At 47.5% G+C, this 24,658-nt stretch overlaps 2 protein-coding genes across 6 annotated transcripts in view; one reads left to right on the forward strand and one right to left on the reverse strand.

Annotated features, from left to right (window-relative positions):
* Positions 1-24,658, reverse strand: part of COMMD1 (copper metabolism domain containing 1) — a 121,446-nt gene that overhangs the window by 90,183 nt on the left and 6,605 nt on the right. For 3 of the 4 annotated variants that reach the window (XM_084798406.1, XM_084798405.1, XM_084798404.1), the window contains exon 2: positions 10,072-10,353. In XM_084798406.1, the coding sequence (XP_084654532.1) occupies positions 10,072-10,353 (282 nt within the window). Of the gene's footprint in view, positions 1-5,673; positions 5,835-10,071; positions 10,354-24,658 lie in introns of those variants that run through there. The other variant, XM_084798407.1, reaches the window with a different exon arrangement.
* On the forward strand, positions 21,215-24,341 carry LOC311606946 (U2 small nuclear ribonucleoprotein auxiliary factor 35 kDa subunit-related protein 2-like). Of its 2 annotated transcripts, none has more exons than XM_084798391.1 (2): positions 21,215-21,809; positions 22,619-24,341. In XM_084798391.1, exon 2 carries the CDS (start codon positions 22,711-22,713, stop codon positions 23,995-23,997), a length of 1,287 nt encoding a protein of 428 aa, XP_084654517.1. In that variant the 5' UTR covers positions 21,215-21,809; positions 22,619-22,710; the 3' UTR covers positions 23,998-24,341. The 2 variants fall into 2 exon arrangements, with proteins under 2 accessions (XP_084654517.1, XP_084654516.1); XM_084798390.1 differs by lacking the exon at positions 21,215-21,809 and adding an exon at positions 22,069-22,398.

Raw genomic sequence — 24,658 nt, forward strand, 5'->3', positions numbered from 1 at the left:
TCTCTGTAAATTCGAGGAGGCCAGCCTCATCTACACAGTGAGTCTAGGACAGGCAAGGCTACACAGAGGAACCCTGTCTCAAAAAAACTTTAAAAACAAAACAAAAGATACCACCCCGTTATAAAATGAGTTGAGCCCTGAACACTAAGAAAGCAGCAGAGAACAGTGATGAATTTGTTAGTGGTCAGAAGTTAAGCTCCACCACTGTGACAGGGAAGGGTGGAGCCGACATCGCATACATGGGACTTGAGAGAGAAGAGAGGAAAGAAAGGGAAAGGAAAATCGGTCTGCAGAGATGCTCAAAGTGAGCAAAGGGGAAGGGAAGGACACGGAGAGACACAGGCCGAGGGCCTCAGGGAGGCTGGGGTGACAGACACAGGCTGAGGGCCTCAGGGAGGCTGGGGTGACAGACACAGGCTGAGGGCTGCAGAGAGGCCTCCATTCCTGGACATAATCAGAATGTGAGTATTAATGGAAATGAGCCTCCATCAGGTGTCTCTTCCACCCAACAGGCTAAATCTAACCTCACAGTTGCTTTGGATACATTTTTACATCAGTTTTCATCACAGGGTTCAAAGTGGGCAATCCCAGTGCGCTAACATTCACTAACTGAGAAGCTTTCAATGTAAACAGTGAGTCAGCAATTCAAGGCCACACTTCAACTCCTACCCTGTGGAAAACACTTGTTAGGAAATCATTTTAAGGGAGCTATCTGGTTTTCCCTCTCAAACTTGCCTATTAATTCAATGGTTTTCCAAAGTATGTCCCTTTGTCCATTAACTGAGGAGAAAGTAGGAGGGAGTGTAGAGGAATTTTAATTCAGAATATGACCGCTCTCACAAGAGATCACATCCAAAGATCTAGGCCTGTGTGATCCGGCTGGAATACAGACACACCTTTGATCCAGGAGACACAAACAGATCTGAGTTCAAGGCTAGCCTGGTATAGAGCAAGTTTCAAGTAAAAAAAAAAAAAAAAAAGGCGGCTGGGCAAACAAACAAACAAACAACAACAACAACAAAAACCCCACAAAAAACCTAAGGTCCAAGATTGGTGGTACACGCCTTTAATTCCAAACAATAAAGGTGTATTTAGTCTGTAGACGGAAGCACCCATGTTTAAAAGGATTGTCTAACTGAGTGACAGAAAAGGTAACAAATCAGAGAAGATTTGACAGAACAGGATCCGCTCAACTCTCACGGGGAGGAGAGGAGAGGAGGGAGTGAGTGAGCAGTTTTTTCAGGACAGTAACAGAGAGAGAGAGAGAGAGAGAGAGAGAGAGGCTGCAGAGAGAGAGACCTCAGGTAAAGACCAAATGAGCCAGAGAGTGAGAAGAAGCCAGGAGATTAGAGGAGACTGCTGGACTTAGTATGAGGCCAAGTAGAGCAATTCAGAGGTTGAGAGAGAAGCCAGATTGACTAAGTCAGCTGGGAGAAGAGTTTGACTCAGAACAGCTGAGTTGAAGCAGCCAGCCCAGAGCTCAGAAAGAACAAGTAAGGGTGAGCTTATTAAGCAGTAAGTCTCAGAGGCTGAAAACATCCAGGCCTAGGTTACATTGTGTGGAACCTAGAAGTTTCCAGGACTAGGAAGCAGGCTAGCAGAAGAAGGCAGCAGTCCTCCACAAGGCAGCGGGACTGCAGGAGCCTTACCAGCAGGGGTCACCTGGAACCTCTGTTTCCTCATCCCTCTGAATGGCATTATCCCTTAAACCAGGTGTTCTTGGGCTGGAGAGATGGCTCAGTGGTTAAGAGCACTGACTGCTCTTCCAGAGGTCCCGAGTTCAATTCCCAGCAACCACATGGTGGCTCACAACCAACTATAAAGTGATCTGATGCCCTCTTCTGGGCTGCACATGTACATGCAGGCAGAGCACTGTATACATAATGAATAAATAAATCTTTACAAAAACAAAAACAAAAACCCAGGTGCTCTTGTTTCAGAGACAAGAGGAGGCACAGCTCATCCTGTGTGTGACTGGAGATCAGGTGCAAAACTGTTTCCTATGAGAGCTTGAGTTCCTGAGTTCAGTACACAGAAACCACAGCAGACACACAGGGCACACTGGAGAGGCAGAGGCAGTGGGATCCCGGGTTGATGGACAGGCAGCCAGCCAGCCTACTTGGTGAGATCAGGCCAATGAGAGGTCCTGTTTAAAAAATCAAGGTGTCACCAGGCGTGGTGGCGCACTCCTTTAATCCCAGCACTCGGGAGGCAGAGGCAGGCAGATCACTGTGAGTTTGAGGCCAGCCAGGTCTACAAAGTGAGTCCAGGACAGCCAAGGCTGCACAGAGAGACCCTGTCTTGAAAAAAAAAAACCCAAAAAAGAAAAAACAAACAAACAAACAAACAAACAAACAAAAAGCCAAGGTGTCCAGAACCCAAGGAACAACACCCAAGGTAAGCCTTTGGTTTACACAGGCACGCACACACCCTTCCTTTAAGTTAGTAAAATATAGCACCTAAATACAGGAGCCATAAATGGCCAGGAACCTAAAAATAAGATTTAAGGCAACATATGTTTACTTACACCCTGTTTTAAAGAAGCTAAGTCAATACAAAAAGTTGCCAAGAAGGTGGTAAAATGGCTCAGCCAATAAAAGCAAGTGCCTGCAGGACTGGAGACATGAATTCCATCCCTGAGGCCCCACGTGGGAAGAGAGAGAGAGAGAACTGCCTCTCAGCAAGCTGTCCTCCGACCTCCATATTCCAGCCACGGTGCGCACCCTAACCCCAGACGAATCGATACATGTAATTTTAAAAATTAAAAAAAGTTTCAAAGAGCAGCTAGGGAAATATAGATGAGGACACTGGGTTTCACTGAAGAAAACAATCCTCCATTCCAACAAGCGCACTGGAGACTTTGAGCAGAGACACATGCTTTCACTCTGAACAAATTAGTAAGTGTGTACATTTTGGTCGATGTTACATGGAATGTTAGTTACATGGAAATCTAGTACAGGCATATTCCAGGCGTTCCAACTGTATGCTCAATGTAAAGTGTATCCCACATACTTCATGCACACACACACCCCCAAAAAGTTGAACTAGCAAAATCAGATCTAAGAAGGCAGCCGGGCGTGGTGGCGCACGCCTTTAGTCCCAGCACTCGGGAGGCAGAGGCAGGTGGATCACTGTGAGTTCAAGGCCAGCCTGGTCTACAAAGTGAGTCCAGGACAGCCAAGGCTACACAGAGAAACCTTGTCTCGAAAAACCAAAAAAAAAAAAAAAAAAAAAAAAAAAAATCTAAGAACCACAATGGGCTGTGAAGTGCTAGGTTGGTTGGGAAGACGAGGACGGGAGGAAGTCCACAGAAGCAGCCCACGTTGATGCGCTGGCCTAGATAATTTGGGGTGGGCACACAGTCTGTTTGCACTGATTACATAACCCACAGGAGCTTGTGAACACAGAGCTCTCTTCAGGAGACAGGACCGGACGGGGAAATGGCTCAGCTCTGAATTTACACAGGTCCCGGGAAGCAAGATCCTCAGAAGAACTCATTTAAAACACACACACACACATTAGTTCTTCCTAACTGAACCAATACAAAATACCTGTCTAAATTCCAAGGAACAGGACTGTGAGCTGCGGGGCTGGGACTGTCAGTCATTGGCTGAGAACTTGCACAGCACTTGGGACATTCCGGGCTTAACCCCAGTATTGCCAATGAAACACAACAAGAACCCAGCGAAGAGCGTTGTATAGTATGTTTAGCTGCAGCAATAATCACTTCTTTTATAAAAATTCACCAGGTTTTAAATTACTACTCTATCAATCTTGCAGGCATTTTGTTTAGTTGAAAAGATCTTAGGTCTAGCTTCACTTTTAGCAGAATACAATAAATTAAAACAGCGTCTCCAACAGGTATAAATTCAAATACAGTACAAAGTTTGTCACAGAGCAGTCAGATGGCTTAACGGGAAAAGGGGCTTGCTCCCAAGTCTGGTGACCTGAGTTGGATTCCCAAGACCCACGTGGTAGAGAAAAAACTGATTCCTGAAAGTGGTTCTCTAACCTCCAGCCGCATGCACACTGTGACACACGTGCCCTGCCACCCCACACGACACATGCACACTGTGACACACGTGCCCTGCCACCCCACACGACACATGCACAGTACACAAACGCCAGAAGGGTTCAAAGAGCATGTGCTACTCTTAGGGGCCTGAGCTGAACCCCCAGCATCCATGTCAGGCGGGACAACTGCCTATGGCTCCAGCTCCAGGGATCTGACACCTCGAGTCTCTGTGGCATCTTTACTCACATGTACAACTGTTTTTAAGATTTTAATTACTATTTTAGTAATTAAGGAAAACAAGACTTTTTTTTACTGTAGAATGTTTTTGAAAACCACAGAAAATAAGAACCAGAGATCTGTTGCCCAGAGACAAACACAATGAGCATCTCCCATGCTGCCGCCTCCTGTCCTGGTCCTCACACTTGGGCAAGGTTAGCCCCACTCACTGCGTCGTCAAGGGCGACAGGAACTCCATGCCCAGTGTCTAGGATGCTGAGAACCAGGGACTACCGGCCTGCACACCCATGCCCAGTGTATAGGGTGCTGAGAACCAGGGGCTACAGGCCTGCACACCCATGCCCAGTGTATAGGGTGCTGAGAGCCAGGGGCTACAGGCCTGCACACCCATGCCCAGTGTATAGGGTGCTGAGAGCCAGGGGCTACAGGCCTGCACACCCATGCCCAGTGTCTAGGATGCTGAGAACCAGGGACTACCGGCCTGCACACCCATGCCCAGTGTATAGGGTGCTGAGAGCCAGGGGCTACAGGCCTGCACACCCATGCCCAGTGTATAGGGTGCTGAGAGCCAGGGGCTACAGGCCTGCACACCCACGCCCAGTGTATAGGGTGCTGAGAACCAGGGACTACAGGCCTGCACACCCACGCCCAGTGTATAGGATGCTGAGAGCCAGGGGCTACAGGCCTGCACACCCATGCCCAGTGTATAGGGTGCTGAGAGCCAGGGACTACAGGCCTGCACACCCATGCCCAGTGTATAGGGTGCTGAGAGCCAGGGACTACAGGCCTGCACACCCATGCCCAGTGTATAGGGTGCTGAGAACCAGGGGCTACAGGCCTGCACACCCATGCCCAGTGTATAGGGTGCTGAGAACCAGGGACTACAGGCCTGCACACCAATGCCCAGTGTATAGGGTACTGAGAACCAGACCCAGGCTTCACATAGGCTCGGGAGCAGTCTACTGACTGAGCTCCCCTTTCATGTCTGGCTGTTTGTCTGTCTTGTTTCCTATGCAAGTACACATATATTTAGAAAACCTAAGTTATAACGTTTGAACATCATTTTGAATGTGGTAAAATGGCATTGGTGGTTTTAGGTTATGTGTCTTTTTAAAAGATCATACATATATGGTGCCTGCAGAGGCGGAGGAGGATGTCAGATCCTTTGGACCCAGAGTTACTGACAGCTGTGAGCCACTGAGAACTGTAACTGGGTCTTCCTGGCCTCTGAGTCACCTCTCCAGGCCCTGTGGACACATCTGTAAAGTGGTCTCTTCGCTTCACCCACTCTTCCTCCCACAGTAGCAATCAGTTTTAACTGGTTATGCTTGGGCCTACCAAACAAATGTTGGAAGACACTATAATAATTTTTTAAAGATTTTATTTATTTTATGTATATGAGCGCTCTATCTGCATGTACATCTGCAATCTGCACACCAGAAGAGGGCATTAGAGGGTATAGATGGTTGTGAGCCACCATGTGGGTGCTGGGAACTGAACTCAGGACCTCTGGAAGTGCAGACAGTGCTCTTAACCTCTGAGCCATCTCTCCAGTGTCAATAATTTCTTTTTAAGAGTTATCCTAAGCAAAAATGGAAATGTCATAAATCCATGCAATTCTTTTTCTTTTTAAAATAGAATATTAATATTGGGTTCCTCTATTTCTGGATACCCACATCTTATTACCAGCACAAAGAAGGTCTTCAGTGTTTTAGTTCTACCTTGAGACCCTGTGGTGGTTTAAATGGGAATTGACTCCCAAAGGCTGACATAGCTGAATGTTTAGCTCCCTAGTTGGTAGACCAGTTTGTGAAGGACGAGGAGGTGTGGCCTTTTGGAGGAGGCGTGTCATTGGGCTTTGAGAATTTAAAAGCCCATGGCACTCTTGGTTAGTTCCCTCTGCCCCCTGCTTATATAAGGGCGTGAGCTCAGCTGGGCAGTGGTGGCGCACACCTTTAATCCTAGGCAGATGCAGGCAGATTTCTGTGAGTTCAAAGCCAGCTTGGTCTACAAATTCCAGGACAGTCAAGGCTATACAGAGAAACCCTGTTTTGAAAAACAAACCAAAACAGAAGGATGTGGGCTCTCAGCTACTGCTCTGGAGCCGTGACCCCAGGCCTTCTGCCAGGCTCCATCCACATCACGACAGTTAGGGACGCCAACCCTCTAGAGCTGTAAACCCCCAAACAGTCTTTCTATGACTTGCTTTGGTCATTGTGTGTTTTCACAGCAACAGAAAAGTAACCAAAACAGATCCCATCGTATGACAGATCCTATCATAGGACAGCTTGGGTGCAAATGAGAATGCTTTTAATGTGAAAAGAAACAACTGCCACCTTCGTGGGCCCCTCTGCCCGCCTTGCCCTCCAAACCTCAGCGCCTGAGTCACTCTTATGCAACCCACTCTGTACAACGGAGTCAAAATGATCCTATCACACCATTCCCTGTGCGAAGCTTCCTGGCAGATTCCAGTTATACACTCTAAATAAAATTCAGATTTTTTTTTTTAAGTTTTTTGAGACAGAGTTTCTCTGTCTTGGACTCGCTTTGCAAACCAGGCCTGCCTCTGCCTCCCCGACTGCTGGGATTACAGATGTGCACCACCACACCCGGTTAAAACTCAGATTTCTTTCTTTTTTTTTTTTTTTTTAATATTTATTTATTATGTATACAGTATTCTGCCTGCATGTACACCTGCATGCCAGAAGAGGGCACCAGCTCTCATTGTGGATGGTTGTGAGCCACCATGTGGTTGCTGGGAATTGAACTCAGGACCTCTGGAAGAGCAGCAGTCAGTGCTCTTAACCGCCGAGCCATCTCTCCAGCCCCAAAACTCAGATTTCTTACCAAGGCTAACTTCTGAGCCCAACTGTCCCTCTAGCTGTAAGTTTTGTCCCCAAGATCTTCCTGAGGTTGTCTCCTTTCTGCTACTCAACACCCAGCTCCGTCCGCAGAGAAGCCTCTCCTACTCAGCCTGAAGCAACAGCCTTCGTCTGGGGCAGCTGTGAGCCTCAGCGCCCTCAGGTGAGCCTCACAGGCTGAGGTGCCAGGGAATCACAGCACCTTGTTTTTGCCTGTGTTGGCCCTTCTGCCAACTTCCTACTTCTTACAGCCTGGGGGTTGACAGTGGGAGAAGTAACATGCAAAAAGTGACAATCACCAGGACCCTTTACTAAGTCACTGCCAAAAGGGACAACCACATCAAATGCAAGGTCTATTCACGTGCTCCGAGAACTGGTGCTGCCCGTGGTGACTCCTCATCTCCTAAGTCTCAGCTTGAACCAGGAAGCTGAAGTTATCAGGAAAAAACAAACAAACAAACAAAAACAAAACCAGAGGCAAATGTTAGTTAGCTCCTAGAGCTTTGAAGCCGGTTTTCCCCACAGCATAGTGTGCAAATCGTTTACTCAGCAGGTAACCAAGTGGGAGGGGTCAGGAGACCTAGTCCTACCTCTCCAAGGGTGGGACTTTGTGGGATAAAGAAGCGGCCATGCCACCCGATGGGGAAAGGTGATGAGAAGAGAAATGAGCAGTGGTCTGTGTGTGTGTACACCATCTCCCCGGCTCCTCACGAGGCCAGTGCTCAGAAGGCGGCAGTGTTCCACCATCTCGGGGAGAGATTTTGGCCTCATGACTGAAAAACAAAAAAAACCAAAAAGCAAAAAACCTGCACAGGCCAAAGTGAGAAGTCTGTGGTTTAGACAAAACAGTCACTGAAAAATCATCTAGGCAACACTCCCATCCTGCCTCATCCGTCAGAAGTACAGGAAAAGGCAAAGCTAGTCAGAGACCAACAATCCGCTGCTGTCCACAACCTTCCAGATGAGCAATGGCGGAGGGGGAGGTTTTAGACAGAGTCTCTCTATGTAGGCCCTGCTGTTCTGGGATTCTCTATGTAAACCAGACTGACTTGGACATCAGAGAGCTGCCAGTCTCTGCCTCCCAAGTACCAGGATAGCAGGTGTGCGCCACCACACCCAGCTAGACGACTGATTTTTAAAGTAACCAAAACCAAGTGAAACTAGAAGGTTCAGTAAGGTTGTACTCAGTCTCACTCATAACTGCTCTCCTCAACTTCCTGAGTAAAGACAGCCACTTCCTCAACCTGGCTTCAAACTTGTGATCATCGCCTGCTTCAGCTACTGAAATGCTGGGGCCAGCGGCATGTACAGCTAAGCCGTCACAGCAAGCCTAGTGCTGAGGCCAGAAGAGGGCACTGCATCCCCTAAAACTGCAGTTACCAACAGTTATCTGGGTGTTGGAAATGAAACCTGGGTCCTCTGACCCATCTCCCCAACCCTAAGCAGCTATTCTTAAAAGACCCCTGCTCAGTCAGCAGCCGTGACATCTCCAGGCAAGCATCCTTCCCTGCACAGTTCAGTCTGGAAATCCACAGCAAGTGTCACAGGCCCTGGGGACTGCACAGAGACAAGCCTAACACCTGTATCCAAAAGAGGGATGACATGTACGCACCTACTGCCTTGGTTTCTTTGCTCCTTCAAAAATTATCCTAATGGAAGAGGTGACTGTTTTTAATTGGCTTATATTGTATCCAATGAGCCTGGGACACCAGCTGTTTGGGAAGCAGAGGTGGGGATAGCAAGTTCAGGGCCTATCTGAGCTTACAGAAGCTTAACGCAAGCCTAGGCATCTTTCTGAAAGTATAGCTCAAAAACAGCAAGCACAAAAGAGGAGAAGGCTGGGAAATGGCTGAGTGGCTGAACTATTCTTCACAACTGGAGAGGGGGAAAAAGTTTCCATGATAGACACAGAGTAAAGGACTTCATCACCATCAATCCAAAAAGGAAAAAGAGAGAGAGACAGGGACAGAGACAGAGACAGAGAGACAGACGGAGTCAGAGAAGAGGCGAAGAGGGAAGGAGAGAGAGAGAGAAAAAAATAGATGCTGTTGAGTAAAGCAGATGATTTTTGTTCAGAAGTGTGCCCAGGGCCACACTGTGGGAAAGGGTGGCAAGCAAACACAAGACTAGACCAATTCTCCACGGTCTGTTGGGGCAGAAGGCTCTCAAGCCAATGCTTTCTTTTACATAGTTGCCAACAAAAACAAAAGTGACATCTGTTGTTCCATAGGGAACTGGTTATTCAGAAACAAGAAAAGTGCTGTGCTTGAGAAATTTATTATTTTCTAAAATACAATGCGTTATAGTACAATCAAATTGTTCACATTACCAAACAACATTTCCCTGGAATTTAAGTTTGATTATTTATCAGAAAATAAACACGATTTACTTAGTAGTCTGGGTAGTCTCTAATTACCAGTTTCTTTCCCGCCAGGTCATTTACAGTCTAACTTGACAAGCCTCTGAGGCAGAAGGGAATGGCTTTCGGAGAAACCCACACCCTAAGCCCACTGTGGTAATGACTGGACACGCCAAGGGAAAGCCATAAATAGTCAAGATCAAATTATCTGTGAGCTTAAGGTCAGAGATGACACGCCTGGTCCTTAGGAACAACACACTAATATGAATAAGATGCTAAGACCCATCACCTCCCGTAGCGGAGCAATTACACAGACACGGGATCAGACACGGGCGTGGGAGGCAGCGTCTACACAATCACAACTGTCCCACTCTGCCCTTCGGAGACAACCGCGGGGCCCTGGAGCTTCTTTTTTTTTTTTTTTTTTTTTAAGAATAATCTGTCTATAAAAGAGAATATCAAAATTTTCACACGATTCTATCTTTAAAAATGATTCCAGGACTATCTCTGCAAACCCTGTTGAATAAAAGTAAAATAAACATATGGACTAATAAGTAATGAAAACACAGTTTACAAAGGGAAATCGAAGTTGAACTCACCTGTCCACTTTTCCCAAACTCCAGCTCGATTATGGCCACAGGGGTGTGTATCTGAGCTGACTGCCTTGACTGAGACTTGCCGTCCACTCTCCAACTCAGGCCCCGAAGCCCGTTGTCCCAGCGGCTCTGGGTCATGAGGCTCTCCCGGATTTTCGTCTTATGGCTCTTCCAAAACTTGGAAATGACCGCTGCTTGTTCACTGGTGATGCCACCTTGCTTTTTGGTTTGAGCAGTCAGAAATGCCTCTAACTGGTTGAAATCCATGTCTGCAGATGCAATAGACTACAAAGATAACAGAAAAAGCAACATATTTGAACATGGTAGATAACCAGACAAAGCTGCCTGGCTACGGAACACATTTTGATTAAACTTAATCATTGACTGTGCTTTCAAAAAGGGTCATCAAGTGGTGGTTTGAATAGGAATGACCCCCAGAGGCATGTGTTTGAGTGCTTGACCCACAGGGAGTGCACTAAGGAGGTGTGGGCTTGTTGGAGTAGATGTGGCCTTGTTGGAGGAAGTGCGTCACTGTAGGGGTGGACTTTGAAGTCTCCGATGCTCAAGCTCTGCCCAGCCTGGCACAGTCTCCTTCTGTTGCCTATGGATGGATCGAGATGTTGACCTCTGGGCTTCGGCACCGTGTCCGCCTGCACACTGCCATGCTTCCCACCATGATGACAATGCACTAACCCTCTAAAACTGCAAGCCAGTCCTAATTAAATGCTTTTCTTTCTTTTCTTTTTTGTTTGTTTTGTTTTTCAAGACAAGGTTTCTCTGTGTAGCCCTGGCTGCCCTTGGACTCACTTTGCAGACTCACAGAGATCCGCCTGTCTCTGCCTCCCAAGTAAATGCTTTTCTTTATAAGAGCTGCCATGGTCGTGGTGACTCTTCGTGACAATGAAACAAGTGACAAGAATGAGGAGGAGTGGTGACTATAGCACAAATGCAAAAATATCCCCCTTTCAAATACCAAAAACTCTCTATCAGTAGTGTGAACGTAACTGTAAATATCTAGTTTCAGGGGGCTGGAGAGACGGCTCAACGGTTAAGAGCAATGGCTGCTCTTGTTCGGGTCCCCTGTTCACTCAGCAAGGCAACTCACAGCTGCCCATAGCTCCGGCTGCAGGGCTTTCCTGCCTCTTCTGACATCCACAGGCACCAAGCATGCACATGACGCACAGACATGCACTCGAGCTAAATACTCACACACAGAAAATAAGTATATTTTTTAAAAATATCCAGCTTCATATGGGGAAATAAATATTACTCTAAACCATGAAACAAACAAACAAAAAATGGCTCTCTGATAAAATCCGACATAGCTCACTGTCCCGTCACTGGCCTGACGTGCTACAGTGGTACCCTGAGTAAGCGTTGTTAAGTGAATACATGAACTTTGCAGCCTACCTCAGTCAAGCAGCTCAATGACACTACTACTTTGACACTGTATGCTACCTTACACTTATATTTTCAATGTTAATTGCCGCTGAAGCTAGGTTCTCCACGCTAGCATTCAAGGAAATGCAGTAACTGATTGTGTTGGTCTGATGTTTTGCCAACCTTGGATATGGGCGTGGTGGGGAGCTCAGTCCCTGAGGGGCTGTCCTGGGTTGTCTAAGGAAGTAAGCTAGGCAAGCCAGGAGGAGAAGCCAGAACGCGGCACGCCCTGGCCCCCTTCAGCTCACTGGTGGACTGAGGCCTGTGAGCCACATAAACCCTTCCTCCTCACGTTAGTTATGGCCGTGGTGTTTTACCACAGCAAGAGGAGCCAAGCGAACACACTAAATAGACTACCTGCAGAATCGGGTGTCTGAAGTTTGCACAAAACTCTACAGTCAAAGATTTTTACATCTATTACCTTTTTCATAATTTTTGGTTGATTCTTCGTGACTTTCACACCATGCACCCCAATCCCAGTCCTTCTGTATCCTCCCTCCACTACTGTACCCTCTCCCACAAAAGAAAACACGTCGCCATGGAAGCTGCAGTATGCCGCGGTGTGTCACACAGTGCACCCTTTTGTCCAAACAGTTTTACTTGCAAATGTTCACTGCAGTGAGACCTGGTCTGGTTCAGGGCCTCCGGCTTCTGCTCCACTGTCAGCACTGGACTTTGGTTCTCGTGCTCCGGCAGCTCATAGATAAGGCAGACAGATGCTGGGGTGCGCCAGCTCAAAGCCCTGTATCCGGGCTTGGGTGGTAGCTGAGGTGGTCAACTCTCCCATGGCCACCACACCAGAGCAGGCTCTCCTGCTGGTCAGGCAGGGCTCAGGCCAGCTCTTGTGCTCTCAGGGGGCCAGCTCTCCCATGCTGCCCGGGCAAGGGTTGGGCAGGCTCTCTGGGAATGCCAAAGTCAGTGAGGGGCAGGATCAGTCTACTGCGCCCACACTATCAGGACCATCACTCTCCTGTGTGCAGGGCAGCACTGTGTGGCAGAAGAACAATATGGCCTGAGGTGGCAGCCCAGACCAGAGATGCCCATGTGGCCTTTACTGTTATATGGCCTTTGGTGCTAACATGGGCCACAGACCGACACAGAGGCCTGCTGTGGCAGGACCACAGACTCAGGCACAGCCTGCAGCAGCAGCAGCACGGACTCAGACATCACCATGGCCTCGGGTGGCAGCACAGGCCTCTCTCAAACCTGTCCTCATGGCTATCATGTCTCCCCCATCTCTCCGCTTGCCCATCATAGTGGTGCCTGCTGCGCCCACGCCGCCCAGCGCCTGGACATTTGTTACTTCTATTGAAACTCATCCATTTTCCACTTCATAGACGACATGACAGACAAAAGCATTGGCAAGTGTTGATCATAGAGAGCCCACTGGCTTTCCAGACAGCACAATGAACCAGGGTCCTAACTGGGTGGTTGTCGGAAGTGACTGTAGAGGTGCAGATACTGGCGTCACCAGCAATAATGAGGTGGTGAAGGACGACACTTTCTACTAACGATGATGCAAAACTGCCACCCCCTGAGGATTAGCTGCGGTGCTTTGTTGTTCACAGCCTTCAGAGACTCATTATCACTAGCATCTTTTTTTTTTTTAAAGATTTAGCTGTTTCAAGTGAGAAATATCCGTTGTTAGAACTTAGCCAACTAGTTCAGTTTAACAGCACACAAAAAGTTGAGGCAGTGGTGTATAGTCAAACCACAGTGTGCCAAAACTCACAACACTGCCATAGGTACATAGGCAACAAGGAGCCACCAAAGGCTGGACGCGTGATGACTACAATGCAGAGCTAAGTCTGAACCCTGGAAAGCTAAATCAGAAAGCATACACAGCTGAGGTAAAGTGGGAACCACTGAAGCCTCTGTCCGTAAGTCACTAGGCTCCCTTGGCCACAGGGTCTGCTTGCTGGCAGGGGCGGCAAGCAAATTAGAGGACCCTCTTGTCTGTGAGCTGGGAGGAGTCAACGTTCCACCACGGCAGGAGGAGAAATGGCCTTTGGAGACCACAGTGCCAGAACCATGTGAGGCTGGGTTTGGCCAGCCCCGTTCTTCAACATTTTGGCACCAAGTTAAAAGGGGGGGGGCAGGGAGAGACAGGGGCAGAGATGCGTGGAAAACAGAGAAGGGGTGCAGAGAGATCCATGAAGGGCAGCAGAGATGACAGGGAGCGCTCGGTGCTCACAGCTCGGCTCTCTGATAGTCCCTAGGGTCCTTCAATTGTGTATGCCAGCTCAGAAGCCTTCCAACGACACACCCCGAAAAGCTCCGTTACTTTTCTGTTGCTTTGATAAAACACCAATAGCAAAAGCAACTTATAGAAGGAAAAGTTTGTTTCGGCTAATGGTTGTAGAGGGCAAACGGTCTGTCACGACAGGGAGACATCAGCAGGGCCAGGAGGCTGGAAGACAATTGACTCATCTGTAAGTACAAGGCAGAGAGAGTGAACCGGAAGTGGGGCAAAGCTACCCGCTCTCATGGTCCGCCTCCTGCAATATGCTCCCTCCAGGAACCTTGCCCAGTAGCACCATCAACTGGGGCTCAAACACCTGAGTCTAGCGGAGGACACTTCTCATTCAAACCACAGCTACTCAGATAGTTCACACCATCATCCTGTCAGCTGGACTCACACCAGCAGTGAGAGCAGCGAGAGCAGAGGCAGGCAACGTGCAGGCAGCTAAGGACACGCTGCTTTTGACGTCTCTGCTAATACAAAAATCATGTGGCGAACATCAAAACTTTCTGGTAGGTTATGTTTCACATTACAGTTCAACACACTCACTGCCTCTTTACCAGTCTCCAGCTGTGACTCCCAACAGAAATATTATTCTAACGCCTCGCCTGGTGGCTCACATAACGCCTCACCTAGTGGCTCACAGCCACAATCCTAGCACTCAGGAGGTAGAAGGCAGGAGAATAACCGAGAGTAAATCCGGCCTGTGTGTACAACGCGTTCTAGGGCAGCTAGATCTCCCTGGCAAGTCCCCAGAGGAAGGGAGAATTACTGTGCACACTGCACTACAGCTAATTAAATATTTCTATTAGCATCTTGCTTTACAACACAGAAGCGCTGTTATCATTTTCCTCATCGTTCCAAGAGAGGTCTACTTTGAGACGTCTGTGGGGATGCGCACCTGTAAAAATAGCTCCTGTGAGCAGCAGCAGGACCGCCATTCTCAGCTGCACCCTGAGTTCCAAGACAGCATGCCCTTTAAAAACAAACAAATGGGGCTGGAGGGATGGCTCAGTGGTTAAAGAGCACTGGCTGCTCTCCCGGAAGGTCTGAGTTCAATTTCCAGGAACCACATGGTGGCTCCCAACCATCTATAATGAGATCTGGTGCCCTCTTCTGACATGCAGGCATACAAAACAAATGGACCTTCTTCTTCCTCCTCTTCCTCCTCCTCCTCTTCTTCTTCTTTTGGTTTTTCGAGACAGAGTTTCTCTGTGTAGCCTTGGCTGTCCTGGACTCATTTTTGTAGACCAGGCTGGCCTGGAACTCACAGTGATCCACCTGCCTCTGCCTCCTGAGTGTTGGGATTACAGATATGCACCACCACACCCAGCTCTGAGCCATCTTCTTATGTAAACCATATACTTAGATAAGAATCTGTTGGGGCTGGAGAGATGGCTCAGTGGTTAAGAGCGCCGCCTGCTCTTCCAGAGGTAGTGAGTTCAATTCCCAGCAACCACATGGTGGCTCACAACCATCTATAATGTGATCTGATGCCCTCTTCTGGCCTGCAGGTGTACATGCAGGCAGAATACTGTATACATAATAATAAATAAATCTTAAAAAAAAATATCAAGTCTAGATAAGAATCTGTTGTAGGGGTTGGGGATTTAGCTCAGTGGTAGAGCGCTAGCAAGCACAAGGCCCTGGGTTCGGTCCTCAGCTCTGGGAAAAAAAAAAGACAAATAACAAAAAGAATCTGTTGTAAGGGTATGAATGGACTTAGAAAAATGTCTAGTATAAAAAGTAAACAGATCCAGGACTACAAGAGAAACTCTGTCTCAAAACGCACACACATACACACACACACACACACACACACACACACACACACACACAAGAAAAAGAAGACAAAAGGGAAACTGAGTTCAAGGCCAGCCTGGCCTACAAAGAGAGTTCAGGTCAGCCAAGGTTATACAGAGAAACCTTCTCTCAGGAAAAAAAAAAAAAAGTACACAGGGGCCTGGAGAAATAGCTCAGAGGACCAAGGGTTCGATTCCTAGCACCCACATGGCAGCTCACATCTGTCTGTGACTCCAGTCTCAGGGCACGCAATGTCTTCTTCTGGCCTCCCAGGGCACGAGGCACGCAAGTGCTGCACAGACATTACACACAGACAAAACCCTCACACACATAACAGGAATAATAATAATAATAATAATAATAATAATAATAATAATAATAATAATAATAATAATAATAATAATAATACACTTCAATAGTTATTATTATTGTTGTTGTTATTTACTACTACTACTACTACTACTACTACTACTATTATTATTATTATTATTATTATTATTATTATTATTATTATTATTTGAAATGAACACAGACATGGGCTCAGAGCTACTGAGCACCACGCGGCTCACCCAGCCAGGCCCTGGCAGACCTTCAGTTCTTATACCTGACAGCTTTCTGCCTCCCACACTGAACCCGCACAGCACTAACCTGTTTACGAGCCCATAGCTGCATCCCCAAGGCAGCTTCTTCCCATGTGCCTCTGTGCTACTGCGCCTGCTGGAGATGTCCTTCCATCACCGCCTCCGCTCATTAGCGTCTTCCTGTTCATTCAGGACTCTGTTCAAACATGTCTTCCCTGGGGTCTTCCTCCCTAATAAGGTAATTGCCCATTCAACTCTCCAAATGCCTTACTCTCCCTTTCGCTGCACTTACCTCAGTAGAATGAAACGATCTGTTTACACGATCTTTTCCCCAGCAAGCTCTTTTCCCCACCCAAAGATTCTAATCTTTGAGACTGTTTACATATATACAGCATCTAACACAGTTCTCTGATATAAGTTCCCAATTCTAACAGGCACCCATGTCTGAATGAAAGGTACAGAATCCCTCAAGCTGTAAATCTCACAGATATATTAAATTTAAAAATAAAACACAAAGGCCGGGCAGTGGTGGAGCATGTCTTTAATCCCAGCACTCAGGAGGCCGAGGCAGGAGGATTGCTGTGAGTTCGAGGCCAGCCCAGTTTACAAAGTGAGTCTAGGACAGCCAAGGCTACACAGAGAAACCTTGTCTCAAAAAACCAAAACGAAATAAAATAAAATAAAACACAAACTCGTATAAAAATGTGTAACTGTGCCTCTGAGACATATATGCACAGATAAGAAAACCTTTGGGGTCTAAGACTATGCAAAGTGTCCTTTAACAAGACAACAAAGGCACAATTCAAAAAGAAAAACTGATATATTTGCACTCATCAGAATAAACTTTTTCTCTGAGGAAGGACCGCATTTGCTTTAGCAGCACATATACAAAAACTGGAAGAAAATAATAAATAAATACATCTTTAAAAAAAAAACTGGAAGAAAGGATGAGTGAGCTGTTAAGACACAACAAAGGCCTAGTGTCCAGCGTGTAAAAGCTAAAGCTTTCCACCGGGCGTGGTGGCGCACGCCTTTAATCCCAGCACTCAGGAGGCAGAGGCAGGCGGATTGCTGTGAGTTCGAGGCCAGCCTGGTCTACAAAGTGAGTCCAGGACAGCCAAGGCTACACAGAGAAACCCTGTCTCGAAAAACCAAAAAAAAAAAAAAAAAGCTAAAGCTTTCCAAATTCAGGAGGGGCAGGCAAGATGGTTCAGTGGGTAAGGGTACTTTTGGCACACGCCTGATCACCTGAGTTTCATCCCCAGAAACCACACAAAAGAGAGAACAAACTCCACAAAGCTGCTTTCTGACCTCTACAGGCATGCTGTGACATGCACGTACATCATGCACACATAATTTATGGATAGATAGATAGATAGATAAATTTTCAACTGTATTTTGTGTTTTGTTGGCATGTGTCTCTGCACCACATGCATGCTGTACCCACCAGATGCCAGAAGAGGGCAGCACATTGCCTGGAGCTACCATTACAGCTAGTTTGTACATCTCGGGGTGGGAACGCTAGGGCTCCAACTTGAGTTCTCTGGAACGCTGCTCCTAACTGCTGAGCCATCACTCCAACCCAACTTTATAATTATAAAAAATACATATAGTCCTATTAGAAAACGAACAAAAGACATAAGAGAGATTTCACTACAAGAACATATATAAATGGTAAATAATACATGAAAAATGTTTTCCATCATTAGCTATTAGAGAAACGTGTATTAAAACTACTATGGGCTATCACTGCTTACCTATAAAATAGCCAAAATTAAAGGACAATGACAAGACTAAATGCTGGCAAGAAACTGAATCCCTCACACACTGCTGGTGGGGATGGAGAATGGTACATCCACACAGGGCAGCTTGACAATTCATTTAGAAACAAAAATTATAATTACCAGATGACTCAGCAATTGTACTCTTGTGACATTTAGTCCACAGAAATGAGGACTCACAACAACATGTAGCTTATACGTAAATATTTTTGGTAGTTTTTCTTATACTAACCCCAAACTAGAAACAAACCAGAGTACTGTTCGAATGAATGGCTAATAAGTTACATATGTATTTTACTGGCTAGTTTTATGCCAACTTGACACAAGCTAGGGGCATTTCGAGAAAGGGAACCTCAATTTAAAAAATGCCCCTGTGTGCCGGGCGTGGTGGCGCACGCCTTGAATGATGATTGATGGGCCCCGCCCACTGCTAGGGCCACTCCTAGGCTGTCCTGGGACGTATTAAAAAGCATCTAAGCCAGCAATAAGGAAAACTAGTAATGAGCATTCCTTACTGGCTTCTTTGTCACTTCCTGCCCTGACTCCCTGCCCTGAGTCCCCTGCAATGTGGACCATAAAGTGAGTTGAAAGAAACCCTTCCTCCCTGCGTTGGTTTTAGTCTCGGTGTTTCTCACAGCAATAGTAACCGTAACTAAGGTAATGAGCATTAATGATCTGTCAAACACTCATAACTTTGCACAATTACTATATACTACTAATAAAGAAATGTTTCACAAGTGTGGTGTTTGCCTAACATGCACATAAGCCTGGATTCAAGACTCAGCCCCAGCCGGGTATGGTGGCGCACACCTTTAATCCCAGCATTTGGGAGGCAGAGGCAGACGGATCGATGTGAGTTCAAGGCCAGCCTGCTCTACAGAGTGCAGGACAGTCAAGGCTACACAGAGAAACCCTGTCTCAAAAAAAAAAAAAAAAAAAAAAACCAAGACTCAGCCCCAGGTTAAGGCAGGGTGGGGTGGTGACAGTGCCTGCCTGTGACCACAGTCCTCAGAGGCAGAGGCAGAAGGTTCGGAAGCTCGGGTTCCCCTTCAGCCACATTAGTGATCTCACGACCAGCAAGGGATATCTAAGACCCCGTCTCAAAAGGAAAGAAACCAAAAAGAGCCAAGAGTGCGGCTCTGTGGCCGAGCACAGGCTTAGCACTGTGAGGCCTGGGTTCAAATCCCTAGGAGGGAATAAGAGAGGGGAGGGCGTGGAGCCCTGTCAGGTCTTTTTGGACTTGCAGATTTAGGTTCTAATTCTTCAGTATGGTGTACAAGGTCTGTAAGATGGAGGCCTCGTCTTTTCTGCTTCTCCGCGCGCTCCACACTGTCTCCGTCGCCTGCTCACTCCTCTTCCTTCCTGTACTGAAGGCTTTTTGTCTCTGGATGGAACTAGCTGCTCTATACGGAGCCTATGAGCCTCTGCCTAGAAAAGCCTTGCTCCTCTTCCTTCGTCCCCACACGGTGCTGATGCCACTTAGTCCATGCCTTTACACAGATCTTATTTTAGCTTGGTATAGAATCCCAAATCCTATCATCCCAGCACCCGAGACATTGAGGCGGGAGGGTTGGGAGTTCAAGGCCAGCCTGGGCTGTATAAAACTCTGTCTTACTAAAGCAAAACAGATGTAAATCTTACTTTACATAGGATACCTTCCCTGAACCTTCACACCTGGGTCAGGGGTTTCTTTCCAGATTTTACAGTAAATTAGTACAGGATAACTGCCAGGCCTACCCAGACCTTGCTACAAAACGCGGATGTTTTAGAAGTGTAAGGACCCAGTGTCAGATGTAGTGAGTGGTGCACACCTTTGGCCCCAGAACTCAGGAGGCAGAGGCAGGTCTTGGAGTTCGATGCCAGCCTGGTCTACTGTTGGGGTGACCTTCCTTACATTTAGAAGCTGTGCCCCTGTATTTTTTGTTCGGTTGGTTTTTGTTTTTGTTTTTTGGGGGTATTTTGTTGTTGCTGGTGATTTGGTTTGGTTTGGTTTTTGGTTTTTCAAGACAGGGTTTCTCTGTGTGACAGCTCTGGCTGTCCTAGACTCACTTTGTAGACCAGGCTGGCCTCGAACTCACAGCGATCCACCTGCCTCTACCTCCTGAGTGCTGGGATTAAAGGCGTGCACCACCATACCTAGCTCACCCTGTGTTTTTAATTACTGATTCTGTGCCAGCAGAGAGCTAAGTGCTGGCAGGATTTTGGTACTGTAATTTCTACGGCCCATCACCAGGGCTGTAGAAATTTGTGTTTGTCCCAGAAGATGAAGGTCTGGCAGCCCTCATTTCCTAAAAGTAACACTAGGAGCTCTCACTATGTACCTCAGACTGCCTTAAACTTTTTTATTCATGTTTAAATGTCTGTGCGGGTGGAGGTTCTATGGATTAGCTCAGGCCTCAGGTCAGCAAGCTTTGTAGCAAATACCTTTCTTGCTTTGCCATCTTGCTGGTCCTGGTGTTTGTTTTTGTTTTGTTTTGTTTTCGCTTGAGACAGGGTTTCTCTGTGCAGCCTTTGCTGTCCTTGACTGGTCTAGGCTGGCCTCGAACTCACAGAGATCCACCCGCCTCTGCCTCCCAAGTGCTGGGATTACAGGCAAGTGCCACCATGCCTGGCTCCTGATAGTGTTCTTTGAAACTCCGAGTTTCATGTATCACAGGATGCCTTTGAACTTACTATGAAGCCAAACATGACCTTGAAACAAGAGCTTCTAACCACTGAATTAAGAGTTAACAACAACAACAAAAGCTCAAATTAAAAAAAAAAAAAAAGAGTTAACCACCTCTCCAGTCTCACTGAAACAAATTATTTAAAAAATATTTTTTTCATTTCAAAATGCCAAGCCAAATGTTTAGATTTCTTGTTGTACAAAAAATTATTATTAAAATAGCCAGCAAAAGCATTTTTTCAACTAGAACATTCCAGAAAAAGAATTTAAACATGTTTGTGGATTCCTGCACCATGTTAGCAAACCAATATTCTACTGCCACCTACAGTCGAAAAATAAAATTACAGCTTATAGATAAAACCGAAAAGAATGCCCTCTTGTATTTATCAGCCCATTTTTGGGGGCCACAGTTCAAGACGTTGTGTCATGCCAACTCTCAAGAGACACATGATAGAGAGTCACTGAAAATTCAAATCCTGCCTGAGCTACCCAGTGAGCCCAGGGCCACCCTGCGAGCCCAGGGCCACCCTGCATCAAAGAGTGATGCCCCCCGGCGGTGGTGGCGCACGCCTTTAATCCCAGCACTCGGGAGGCAGAGGCAGGCATATCACTGTGAGTTCAAGGTCAGCCTGGTCTACAAAGTGAGTCCAGGACAGTCAAGGATAAACAGAGAGACCCTGCCTCTAAAAAAAACAAAAAACACATTTCAGATTTTTCACAAGCGGGATGAGCTGGGACCCAAAAGATGGCTTTGCTTGTAAAGCCTCTGCCGAACAAGCATTAGCATGTTCTATCCCCGGCACCCACATGCAAGAGCCCGGGAGGCTCCGTGGCACCAGCTTGTGTTCTCACCACTGGGGGGCGACAAAGCTCAGGCAATGCGCAAGCCTGTCTATTGCAGATAACCGAAAGCCGCGGATAAAATGACTCAGGCAACACGCAAGCCTGCCCCTACTGCCGGTAACCCAGAAAAACGCGGGTAAATTGGCTCAGGCAATGCGCTAGCCTGTCCTTACTGCCGATAGCCCGGGAAAACGCGGCTAAATTGGCTCAGGCAATGCGCTAGCCTGTCCCTACTGCCGATAACCCAGAAAACCGCGGATAAACGGGTAACAGCGCAGACCTGCCAGACAAGTTTGTTCCAACGCAAAAACTGGCCTTTAGCCTCAGCATCAGGAAGGCAGAGGCAGGAGGATCGCTGCGAGTTCGAGGCCAGGCTGGTCTACAAAGTGAGTCCAGGACAGTCAAGGATAAACAGAGAGACCCTGCCTCTAAAAAAAAACAAAAAACACATTTAAGACTTTTCACAAGTGGGACGAGCTAGGGCCCAAAAGATGGCTTTGCTTGTAAAGCCTCTGCCGAACAAGCATTAGCATGTTCTATCCCCGGCACCCACATGCAAGAGCCCGGGAGGCTCCGTGGCACCAGCTTGTGTTCTCACCACTGGGGGGCGACAAAGCTCAAGCAATGCGCAAGCCTGTCTACTGCAGATAACCGAAAGCCGCGGATAAGATGACTCAGGCAACACGCAAGCCTGCCCCTACTGCCGGTAACCCAGAAAAACGCGGGTAAATTGGCTCAGGCAATGCGCTAGCCTGTCCTTACTGCCGATAGCCCGGGAAAACGCGGCTAAATTGGCTCAGGCAATGCGCTAGCCTGTCCCTACTGCCGATAACCCGGAAAACCGCGGATAAACGGGTAACAGCGCAGACCTGCCAGACAAGTTTGTTCCAACGCAAAAACTGGCCTTTAGCCTCAGCATCGGGAAGGCAGAGGCAGGAGGATCGCTACGAGTTCGAGGCCAGGCTGGTCTACAAAGTGAGTCTAAGACAGAGAAACCCTGTCTCGGTCCGGGGGCGGGAGCGGTGCGCCCCCCTCCCTTTGACTTCGCGAATGCGCACGCACGACTGCTGGTTGGCGCCCTGCGTTGGCCGCCACCATCGTGACTTAGCTGGTTCAACTTTTCTAGGCTGGTGGGGAAAGAAACCCAGCTAAGATGCATGGTGCCCGCTTGTAATTGTTGTTTACCATTAAACAGGAGAATTTGGTAGTGGGCGAGATTTTCAATCCACATTGCGAGAAAGAGAAGATATCGCGATACCTAGGAAGGGGCTCGTGCTCTGCAGGGAGATGGCGACCCAGGAGCCGGTGTCTCCCAAGAAACTCAGCCACAAGAAATACAGGGCCGCCCTGAGGAAAGAGAAACGCAAGAAACGGCGCCAGAATATGGCTCGGATGAGAGACCTCGAAGCCCCACCGGAGGAGGACGACAACGACGTTTCTAGTAATGAACTTACAGAGACGTTAATGGAGATGGAGCGGCAAAAATTACATGAGGAGTGGCTGCTGAGGGAGGAGAAGGCACAGGAAGAATTCAGAATAAAGAAGGAAAAGGAGGAGGCCGCTAGAAAACAGAAGGAAGAGCAGGAGAGACAGATAAAGTGTGAATGGGAAGAGGAACAGAAAAAAAGGAGAGACGAGGAGGCGCAAAAGCTACAGGAGAAGAGGGAAAGAGAGCAGGCGCTGCACAAGATGCTGGACCAGGCTGAGAATGATGATGGCTCGTGGCAAAACCCAGAACCACCCGAGGATTTAAGACTGGAGAAGTACCGAGCCACTTGCCCGTTCTACATTAAAACGGGAGCCTGCAGGTTCGGTAACAGATGCTCACGGAGACACAACTTCCCGACATCAAGTCGCACCCTTCTCGTGAAAAGCATGTTCACCACCTTCGGAATGGAACAGTGCAGGAGAGATGATTATGACTCCGACGCAAACCTGGAGTACAGCGAGGAGGAGACCTACCAGCAGTTCCTGGATTTCTATCTCGATGTGCTGCCCGAGTTCAAGAGCGTGGGCAAAGTGGTCCAGTTTAAGGTGAGCTGCAACCTGGAGCCTCACCTGCGGGGCAATGTGTATGTGCAGTACCAGTCGGAAGAGGAGTGCCAAGCGGCCCTCTCGCTCTTTAACGGAAGATGGTACGCAGGCCGGCAGCTCCAGTGTGAGCTCTGCCCAGTGACCCGGTGGAAACTTGCAATTTGTGGCTTATTCGAAACGCAGAAGTGTCCGAAAGGAAAGCACTGCAACTTCCTTCATGTGTTCAGAGACCCCGACAATGAATTTAGAGACGCTAACAGAGACATCCACCTCCCTCCGCCTTGGACTGGCTCCTCGGCTAAAACCTCAGACAGGAGGGACAGGAGGGACCACCACGAAGAGCACTACGGCAAGCCAAGAAGCTGCCGCCCTGGTCCCTACCACTCCTCCAAAAGGAACAGGGAGGCTGAGAGGAGGAGTCCGCACAGGTGGAAGAAATCTCACAAACAGGGAGCAAAGGGTCACGAGAGGCACAGTTCAAGGCGAGGAAGGGAAGATGGCGGCAGTCCGGGCGCACAGAGCCAGGGCCACAGGACCTGAGCCAGGCCGAGGGAGCATCACTTGGGTCCAAGGCTCTGAGACCGGGCTTGGCAATAACCAAATACCACTACAGAATAAAAACCTTAACGCAGTGTCCTTCAGATACCCCGAGAGACTCAAAAGGAAACTGGTGACAAAGGAAAGGCATGGCGACTCAATCTAATTCCCAAACAAGCTACAAAAGCCGGTGGCTTTAACAAAGACAGAGGCAGGTAGCCAGTATTTTGTTGTCTTGTACTGTTATAATTCTTGGCATTGTGTTATTGGTGTTATTTTCCATACTGTTTAAACTAGCTTTCATTATGTTGAGTTTCAATGTGATAACTAAACCTACCTTAAACTGTGATGTTTTATTATACTTACTAATATAGTCACGTCATTTTTATATCTTGAATCTGAACATTTCCAAATATAAATTATATCTATGTTTTACTAAGAAAGAACACAGTACAGAGTTCAAAAAACACTAATGGCCCTTGTTTTATAGACAGGTTCTCACTATATAGCCCTGGCTGGCCTAGAACTTGCTATGTAGACTAGTCTGGCCTTGAACTCACAGAGATCTGCCTGTCAGCTGCTAAGGTTAAAAAGAATGTACCAGGGCTGGAGAGATGGCTCAGAGGTTAAGAGCACTGACTGCTCTTCCAAAGGTCATGAGTTC

Source organism: Acomys minous, assembly GCF_964271855.1.
Source record: "Acomys minous genome assembly, chromosome: 10".
In the NCBI taxonomy this organism is placed as follows: domain Eukaryota; kingdom Metazoa; phylum Chordata; class Mammalia; order Rodentia; family Muridae; genus Acomys; species Acomys minous.